Source organism: Parus major, chromosome 20, assembly GCF_001522545.3.
Source record: "Parus major isolate Abel chromosome 20, Parus_major1.1, whole genome shotgun sequence".
NCBI lineage: Eukaryota > Metazoa > Chordata > Aves > Passeriformes > Paridae > Parus > Parus major.
In genome coordinates, this window is record NC_031788.1 from 6497518 (window position 1) to 6507235 (window position 9718).

The 9718-nt window shown below is 49.1% G+C and overlaps 1 protein-coding gene across 4 annotated transcripts; it reads left to right on the forward strand.

Annotated features, from left to right (window-relative positions):
• Positions 1-6: 6 nt before the first annotated feature.
• Positions 7-5323, forward strand: SLC35C2 (solute carrier family 35 member C2). 4 transcript variants are annotated; one of them, XM_033519130.1, is made up of 10 exons: positions 7-62; positions 139-289; positions 1919-1982; positions 2201-2273; positions 2428-2596; positions 2875-2958; positions 3288-3463; positions 4161-4290; positions 4435-4668; positions 4990-5323. In XM_033519130.1, exons 1-9 carry the CDS (start codon positions 57-59, stop codon positions 4554-4556), a joined length of 975 nt encoding a protein of 324 aa, XP_033375021.1. In that variant the 5' UTR covers positions 7-56; the 3' UTR covers positions 4557-4668; positions 4990-5323. The 4 variants fall into 4 exon arrangements, with proteins under 4 accessions (XP_033375021.1, XP_015503404.1, XP_015503403.1 ...); XM_015647918.1 differs by having other exon boundaries at positions 3288-3352; positions 4435-5323; XM_015647917.1 differs by lacking the exon at positions 2875-2958 and having other exon boundaries at positions 4435-5323.
• Positions 5324-9718: the final 4395 nt, after the last annotated feature.

Here is a 9718-nt window from a genome sequence, read left to right on the forward strand (position 1 = left end):
TGGTGCTGCTCTACTACGGCTTCTCCATCGGCATCACCTTCTACAACAAGTGGCTGATGAAGGTGCGGGGTGGCGGGGCGGGGCGGGCTGCCGGCGGCGGGAGGGCGGCGGCGGTGACAGCGGCTGTCGGTCCCGCAGAGTTTCCCGTTCCCGCTGTTGGTCACGCTGCTGCACCTGCTGCTCATCTTCGCTCTGGCGGCGCTCGGCCGTGCCCTGGCGCAGTGCCGCTCCGGGCGGCCGCGGGCAGCGCTGTCCTGGGCCGACTGCCTCCGCCGGGCCGCCCCCGCAGGTACGGGCACGGGAGGGCACGGGGACCGGGCACAGCCGTGTAACAAAGACATTGAGCTGTTCGAGAGCATCCAGAGGAGAGCCGCGAGGATGCTGATGGGAGCGGAGGGGAAGGCTTAGGAGGAGCGGCTGAGGTCACTTGGTGTGTTCAGTATGGAGAAGTGCGCACTGAGGGGAGACCTCATTGTGGTCTTTAGCATCCTCACGAGAGGAAGCAAAGGGGCAGGTACTGAGCTCTTCACCCTCGTAACCAGTGATAGGATCCAAGAAAACATACAAAGGTGAATCGGGAGAGGTTTAGGTTAGATATTAAGAAAAATATCATGCTTCACCCAGAGGGTGTTTGAGCAATAGAATAGGCTCCCCGGGGCAGTTGTCTAGAACTGAGTTCTAGGAATATTTGGACAATGCTGTCAGGCACAGGGTAGGATTCTCGGGGTGCCTGTGCAGGGCTAGGAGTTGGACTCAATGATCCTGGTGAGTCCCTTCCAGCTCAGCATGTTCTGTGGCTCTGTGAGGCTGCTCAGGGGTGCCCACGGTGCTGTGGCTGCTTCCAGGGCCGTTTGTCTGCCTGGCATGGTCAGGGCCAGTCCCCTGGGACAGGGTGAGCTGTAGGGCGCAGCCCTTGCTCCGGCCCCTGGGTTTCCCTACCACATGTAGGGCAGGTGTAGATGCTATTTAAATCTTCAGCCTTCATGCTGCCTTCATTGCTCATTGCAAAGATTTGTGAGACTAGGGAGAGGCCACACCAAACGAGTCTTTCTGAAGGAGCCACTGGCACATCAGAACAAACAATGAGAACCTTCTGCAGTGCCTTGATGAGTTGTCTCTGCAAGTTACATTGTCTCTTTAACACTGGTATCCAGCCAAGTGTTGCATCTTTCTCAGGGTGGAGATTGGTAGAGAATTCATCATTCATGGCACACAGAGCTGCACCTGAGACCAAGGAGTGAAGCTCCTACTCGGAGCACAGAATTGTAACTACTGCAGTTTTTTGGCTGTGTGTTGTATTGGCTCCCACAGAACAGCATCTGGTCTATGATTTCTGGCAAGGTTTGCAGTATCTTGCATAACATGCCCCATGGTTTCTTGAAAAAAGCTTTCTCCACATCTGCAGAAATTTTACCTTTCAGCATGGCCTGCCCTTGGATCAGTAACGCTGTTTCCTGTGGTAGAAATCTTACATAGAAAGGAGAATAAACCGTACCAAAAGCTGCACCAGGATTAAGGCTGTGTGTGGATAATTGTTGCTTCTTCAGGCTTCTTGCAGTGGTCCTCAGACTCACAAGTTATCATGCTCTGATACATTCAAGAAAGACTTTATGCAAATCTGTAATCACTTTCAGTCACAGGGAGGGCAAGAGTTATTTCTGGCTTTTTTGTAATGCATGTTGAGTGAGTGCAATGCTGAGCCCAACTTGAGTCACAGGGAACAGGACAAAAAACATGAAGAGCTGAGAATATCTGAGTTATGTTGGTTCTGGAGAACTAACTTGAGGAAAGCTTTTTTTTTTTCTCCCTGGGTCTGCTCTGCTATCTATGTTTGTGGCCATGAAACAAGGTTTTGTGGTGGGTTTGTTTAATGTCATGGAAGGCAGTTAACTTCAGGACTTTTTCATTGATTCTTTAGCTTTGTCAACTTCCTTGGATATTGGGCTGAGTAACTGGAGCTTCCTGTACGTCACTGTCTCCCTGTGAGTACAAGCATCACGTTCCCTGGGAGCCTCTGGTGGGATTTGGAGAGTGCTTTGGCAGGGTCTGTTTCTTGAACAGGTGTTTGCTTAGTGGGTCAGCATGCAGGGTCTGTGATAGCTTGCTGGTAGCAATGTAGAAATGGGTGATGGTTCCTCTTAGTACTTTGATGGGAAGAGCTACACTGAAGGAATCTGACAGTGTATTTTGTTCCTTACAGCTACACAATGACCAAATCCTCTGCCATTCTCTTCATCCTGCTTTTTTCACTGCTCTTCAAGCTGGAAGAAATGGTAAGGGTTCCACACAATGCTTTAGGGAGGGAGGTCAGGCCCAGGGAAATAGGCAGTGCGTGTACAAGAAACATGTAAGCAGAGGAATGATGCAATTGTGTGGGTGAATCTGAAAGGAAGGAGATGCCTGTCTCTTGTGTTTGCTCTCCTGCAGAGGGTGACGTTGCTGCTGGTGGTTCTGCTCATCGCTGGGGGACTCTTCATGTTCACCTACAAGTCCACACAGTTCAACGCCCAGGGGTTCGTGCTGGTGCTCTGTGCCTCTTTCCTGGGGGGCATTCGCTGGACTCTCACACAGATACTGATGCAGAAGGCTGAGCTGGGTATGTGGGGTGTTAGGAGGGGGTGGTGGTAAACAGGGAGGGGAATCAGGAGAGGTGATAGCCCTTGCTGCAGCAACAAAATATCTCTTGGAAAGTATTTGAAACCTTGAGTACAGGCTATCTCTTGGTGGGTAATGAAGGTTTGGTGTCTGCAGCAGCACAGGTATGGGCATCACAAATAAGGTGTATGTCTAGAAATGGTGCTAATAAAGGCTCGGGGACCTGTGTTATTCCCTGGCTTGTTGCTGCCTGGTCTGTTACTGATTCTCCTCTTTCAGGGCTCCAGAATCCCATTGATATCATGTTTCACCTGCAGCCGCTCATGTTCCTGGGGCTCTTCCCACTCTTTGCGGTGTTTGAGGGTGCGTGAGTTAATTAGAGAAAGCAGGGATAGCTTTATAGAGTGGTTGGGAGATTGGTTAGCAGTTTGTTGTTTGAGATAATTCACTTAGATAAGTGAACAGCTATGAACTCTGCAAAGTAGTTAGAGACCTGGATTTATCTTACACTGGCAGGACAATAAAGAATGCATAGAAGTAGTAGCCTGCCACATTTGTGGAAGTAAGGGCTGTGAAGAACTGGCTCCACATCCTCCTGATACTGGAATGTGAGCAGCCCACCCCATCAATCTTACTAAGAAGAATCCTGGGAGCTGGGAATGGTATTCTGCTACTCATTGTCTTGTTCCTAGGCCTGCCTTTGTCCATATCAGAGAAGCTCTTCCGTTTCCATGAAGCAGGAATGCTGTTCTCTCTGGTAGGGAAGCTGTTCTTGGGTGGAATTCTTGCCTTTGGTCTAGGCTTTTCTGAGTTCCTCTTGGTTTCCAGAACATCTAGCCTCACCCTTTCCATTGCTGGCATTTTTAAGGTAAGGCATGGTTCCTGTGCTAATCCTAGAAGGCAAGTACTGAGTCATCCCTATTGGGCTTTACGTAGTGGGAGCTTGCTTAGATCCTTAGAAATTATTGCTTGTTGCTTTTGTTCTCCTTGCACAGGAGCTTGATGCTTTGCCTTGCAGTCTCTGCAGTGAAGTCTCTTGGTCCCTGACAGAAAAGGGCCAGAGACTAGTTCTATAAAAAATACCATTAATGATCAAAGTTTGTTGGAATATGGCATAGACTAAAACACATTTCCCTCATGAGCAGCAGATGGTGTGGAAGAGAGGAGGGGTAAGAAGGGCAAGCTCTTGTGTCAGACCTGGATATGACCAAACCACTGGTTTGAGCTGTCTCTGTAACCTACTTTGGCACATCCTCCCTTCCTCAGAGGAGTCCAGCACACATACTTTTGAGCTGAACTGTGATATATGAAATCTCTCTGATCCAGAAGTTGCCAAGATTTCTCTGTAACTGAGCTATGCAGTCAGATGACTTAAAATCCTACATCCTGGTTTGACAGGTTGTTTGTTTCTAGAAACTGTTTTTAGAACTCTATGCACATGGAAGAATGTGCTGATGGAAATTTAGCAGCCTGACATCTTGATCTAGGCTTCAGCTGTAAAATGTATCATGCATATCTCCTCAGGTCCTGCCCTGCCACTTGTCATGGTTTTTTTGTTTCTACAGGAAATCTGTATTTTATTCCTCGCCACACATTTACTGGGAGACCGCCTCAGTCTCTTGAACTGGCTGGGCTTTGCTGTCTGCCTGTCAGGAATCTCTCTTCACGTTGTTCTCAAAGCCAGGAATTCCAAAGGTGATTGTTTTAAATCACTGTCTCTTTCTTTGAAGGCTTTCTCATTGCTTCACTAGGAGCTGTGTCTGGTTCCAGCTCCTCGACAGTGCCAGCTTTGGTGGGAACTCCAGCAAGTTTGTCACTAAACGAGCTGTCTGCATGCAGGTGACAAAGCACTGGAGCCACAAAAAGAGGCCAGCTCTGACCCTGACCTGGAGCTGCTGCTGCACCACCCTGAACATGGTGAGGAAGAGGAAGAGGTGGTTGAAACCCCACAACAGAACTGACTGAACATGAAGCACAAAGCCACCTGCTCTGTTCTAACCAAATCTGCCTGACAGCTATCCAGGATGGAGGTCCAAAAGTCTCTGTGACCACCCAGAGCAGAGCCAGGGCCTGGTGAGAGAATTCTGCTGTTCTGCTGCAGTGTGGATCTGTAGATGCTGCACAAGAAACAGGCAGTATCCCTTTCACAGGAACTTGGGGGACAAGCCCTGGTTCAGTGGATGTAGAAAGGTGAAGTGAAACAGGGAAAAGCTGTAAAAAATCCATATGGGGATCCTGGAGGCTGTTTACTGTGAGTGTAGACCGTGAGCTGTAGAGTGAACATGGACATGTCTGGACTGCAGCCTGATTTTACTGCTCTTTAGGTTTTGACTTCAAAGGACAAGGTAGATACACCTTTCCTTTTTTGTTTTTTTTAATGTTTCTGCAAATTAGGAACTTCCATCCTGGTGGATCATACAACTGAATAAATCCCTAGAGTTGTCCCAGTGAGAAGGACCATTTGTGCCTGGGGACCTCCATGTTCTGTGTGCATAGTAAGGACAGAATTAAATGCTGGTATTTGAGACCAATTGAAAATGATGAACATTTCCAGATGACGTTGGTTGGAGGGAAGACAGGGATGCACGAGTGCTTCTGGTGCCACAGGCCAAGAGGAGAATGAGCAGTGTCACAGGAGATCTAACTTGAGCAATAAACTTACCAGAAAGTATGTGGGGTTTTGAGGGGGGGATTTTTTGTTTTTTAAATAAACTCTTTTTCTGACTCACTTTTGTCTGTACATTCTGTACCTATGCTTCATCAAGCAGAGTTCATTTGTCTTCTCAACTCCTTTCCTTTTAGTCCTCCACTGACCTTGCTACTGCATGCCTGTAAGGCCTGGCACACAAAATACTTGCCTGGCCGTCATTGATCCCTAGAATTAGGGAGATTTTCTGAAGCCTCTCATATTTATGCCAGCCAAGAGAATGTACTGACTGCTCTGCCTTAATATATTATGCACCATATCCTAAGAAGACTTTGAGTATCATGGATTTTTGTAAGAATCTTCTCTCTTTGCCCCATTTGATTGGATCAGGTAATGCTGCAGTCCAGGAAGGGAGAATAGCAGGGTTTAAGATGTCATTTTTGTGCTGCTAAGCCTCAAGTGGTGTTGGGCAGGTGGCTGGTTTTTTACATGGCAGAATTTCCACATCTTTCAAAGTTTTATTCAGTGCTAGCTTTTGTAGTTTTTGGAGTAGAAATAACTTGACAGAGTTTCCCAAAGGGATAACAGTACAATGTTTCTTCTGGCAGGAGCTGGGTATTAAAGTGAACTTCTCATATTCTGTTTGAGAGCCTGAGCCATTTTGACTAAACTGTCCCTCTGTTGATCTTGCTTCTTAGTTTTCAGATACGAAGTCTTTCTTGATGACTTTAATCAAGAGCATGTCCTGTAAAAAAACTGGTTCTGAAGAAAACTTTTGTTGTTAGTGATCATCTTTGATGATGTTCTGGTAACTGGCTTCACAGCAGACAGCAGGTGGTGCAGCTTCCTCATGTAAAGCTACTGAACCAGCACGTCCACACCAGACTGGCAGAACAAGGCATTTTGTGCATCAAGTCTGGAGCTGAGGCTGACTTGGTCTGGCCCTAGCTGTATTTTCCAATAACTGGGACTTGTGATGCTTCCAGCAGGATTCACCCTGTTTACCAGCCAATAGGTGTGGGCTCCTGGCCCCAAATACTCTGTGCCTGATGTGGGGCAGTGTCAATCTTTGCACATGAAATGTCTCCAACAGTGTCACAGCTGCTCCTTCAATTCACTTCCCACTCTCCTACAGCTGAACCTTGGGAATCCTTCTGCTATGTAACTCCCAGACTGAGATTTCAGGTCCCTGTAAGCCCAAGGTAAGGGCAATTTCATTCTCAGGCCAGAATTTGCACCAGATGTGGTGTTTGAAGATGAAATCCAATTGTGCTTGTGACCTGTAGAACCATGTAGCCTATTGCTTCCAGCCTTGTTTCATTTTTAAGACAGAGGTGATATCCTAGAACTCCAGCTCTGTCTTGGAGCTCCTGGAACATGGCAGAGTTGTGGGCAATCTTGGCAGGGGTGGGGAGGGACTGTGCTGGTGTAGGGCAGTGCAGCAGAGTGTTAAAGCAGCAGCACAGCTCATCTGTTGAATGCTGTCCATCTTGCTTGAATGGGCACTAATATTTAATGAAAGGAGGAAGAACCTTTGCCCACCCTCTCATGTAAGGAAGAAATCCTACTGTGCATTGAAAATGCTGGAAACAGAAAAAGACACAAAGATGAAGGACTTGGAGGAGAGAGACAGGGGTGCTACAGCAGTGGCACAAAATAAATGAGAATGCAGAATCCTGTAGTGAGTGTTGAAGTACAGGCTGTAGGCATGAAGAAGGAAGATTGGAGTCTACTGAGGAGGGAGGCTGGAAATATGGGCAGGATTGTAGTGGAAGCAGGGAGTACCAGTAGGTCCTGTTTGCCTCTGGAATAGCCCTGGGTGCCTTTGCAGTGCCTTGGCCAGAGGCAGGCAAGGCCTCTTGGTGTTGCTGAAGCTGTTTGAGGCTTGGCTTGATGCAGTGGGATGGGAAGTCCTGGGAGGCCCCAGCCGTGTGTGCAGGCACAGGGCCTTGACTCTGCCTTGAAGAGGTCTCTTGGTGCCACACTGTGCTCCCTGTGGCTGGCTGAGAGGAGTGGTGCAGCTCACTGCTTGTGCAGACCATTTTCTGACCAGCCCCAAGCCAGAGGCCACTTTAGGGGAAGTAGTTTTCAGTAGAGACAAGCATTGCGTGGCACAGTTTGGTTCTGCCCCTTCCTGAAAGGAAGCGTGTGAAGGCTGAATGTCCTGGAGCAGTGCAGTGCCAGGGACTCGTGTGCTGGGGAGGGCTCAGGGCTGTGTCTGTGCCAGCCCCACACCGACACAGCCACCCTGGCAAGGGAGGGCTGCCACTGAATATTGATGCTCTTTGAGCTAATTAAGCAGAGGAAGCAAAGCTGAATGAGTCTCAGAAGTGCTGCACTCCTTCCGCAAACTCTGTTCCTGACTGTAAGACCAGGTGTTTACATGTGTGATGATTCTGCCTCCCTACACATCCCCCTGGGAGACCTCTTTATTTGAAGAACAGATGCTTGGCTTCCTGCTAAAATTTCAATACTGTAAACATCCTGAGGGCAAGGAGAAAGTATCCCTGCAGACCCCTCTGCACTCCTCTGGTCCTCTGCCCAGCAAACAAGCTATGTAGCACCAGTGGGCTTGCTGTGGGGAAGCAAGCCTGTCTCCAAAACACACAGGAGTAGCAAGGCAGAGCAGCAATGTGGGGCCTGGTGCCAGCACTGGGGCTGCCTCAAGATGTGCTTCGTTTCTCGTTTCTGAGAGGTGAACATCTCTGTAGCATTAATTACACGGTGCCTTGTGAGGGGGAGCTCAGGGTGTAGATGGGAGGAGTGCTGGTTACTGCCAGCCTGGGCCTTTAAAGGGCTCACATTCATCTGCAGTCTCTGCAGTGGTAAATAATTGCCTCTGATACCCCTGCTGCTGCACTGGGGCTCTCTTGGTTTTGCTCATTGCTGGGGTATGCAGATTTTGGTGTTCACACCCTTGGATCTCTGCAGGATTTTTCTGGGAATTGTACTTTCCATTGTCCTCTTGCCATCATTGCCACAGTACACCTGCCTCAGCCCCCTTCCCCACTGCCACATCACCCCCAGGAAGGCAAAGAATGGGGGAGGCTTTGAGCAGAGAGGAGGAGTAAAGGCAGCTGGGCAAGAGAAGTGTACAAATGGCAGACAACAAAGAATATGAACAGCTGGAGATCACCATCACAGCATGGTTCAGGTTGGAAGGGCCAGTGGTCATCTTGCCCAAGTCCTTGCTCAAGCAGAGCCACTTAGAGCTGCTGCTCAGCAGTGTGTCCCAATGGCTTTGAGTATCTGCAAGGATGGAGACTCCACAACCTTTCTGAGCACCCTGTGCCACTGTTCAGTCACCCTCGGGGGAAAAAGTGGTTCCTGGTGTTCAGGGGGAGCCTCCTGTTTCAGTTTGTGCCCATTGTGTCTGTCTCTGGGCACCACTGAACAGAGCCTGGATTCTCTATCCACCCTCCCACCAGGTATTTATTGACATTGACAAGTTTCCCCCTGAGCCTTGTCTTCTCCAGGCTGAGCAGTCCCAGCTCTGTCAGATGTGAGGGGCTCCCAGGCCCTTCATCATCTTCATGGCCCTTTGGTGGACTCCAGCATGTCCATGTGTCTTGTAGTGATGAGCTCAGCTCTGGGCACAGCTCTGTAGCTGTGGCCTCACCAGTGCTGAATAAAGGCAGGAATCACCTCCCTTGACCTGCTGGCAATTCTTTACTGAAGGCAGCCCAGGATATCCTTCCCCTCTTTGTGGCAAGGACACACTGTTACTCAGGTGAAGATGCAGGTGTGCAGCCAGAGGGCAAGAACCTGCCCAGTCTAACACTGCAAGAGGTTTGCTGGGGCAGAGAGTTGCCCTACAACACCTCCAGAGGCATACGTAGCCCTTCCATCTCGTTTTGTGCTCTGCAGCCTTGCAGAGCTGTGTAATTGCTGTATCTATCAGTGCTCCTTGCATTAACAGGCAGTAATTGGCACCTGTGTTAAAGAGCCTGGTTTCAATTACTGCTGAATGCAGCTCAAACTCCAGAGCTGGGAGATTACATGGGGGAGGAGCTGTAGTGCTCACGTTTACACTCTGTTTTTCCACCAGGTGCTCCTCTTTCCCCAGGGATGAAGCTTTTTTCCATTTCTTGCTTGTGCCTTGAATCTGCAAAGCTGCCAGCAAAGGCTGCCTGGGAGGTGTGAGGCTGTGCCTCTCAGGAGCCCAACTCTGCTCTTCCTCATGTGGATGTTTCTTACAGAAGCCTCTACTACAAATCCTGCACTGAATGGTAGGGATGCAAGGTGTGGGAGGGAATTAGTCTTTGTAGATGGTGGTGTTCCCCCAGCCCCATGCAGCAGCAATCCTGGGGGCTTTCCCTGCCCTCAGCTACACATCTCTCTGGTTTTCACTGCATCAGCACTCCCCTGTGTGCTGGGCCCTGCCCCCTCCTGCTGCCATTCATCATTTCTGATCCAATAAATTACAGCGCCGTAAAAATGCACAGGGAATTGTTTTCTGTGTTATAGAGCCATGAG

What these genes read in the sequence shown, in the direction of transcription:
- SLC35C2 (XM_033519130.1), top strand. An exon ending in CCGCCGGGCCGCCCCCGCAG is followed by an intron (nt 290 to 1,918) that starts GTACGGGCACGG and finishes TTGATTCTTTAG; the next exon opens with CTTTGTCAACTTCCTTGGAT. An exon ending in ACTCTTTGCGGTGTTTGAGG is followed by an intron (nt 2,959 to 3,287) that starts GTGCGTGAGTTA and finishes TCTTGTTCCTAG; the next exon opens with GCCTGCCTTTGTCCATATCA.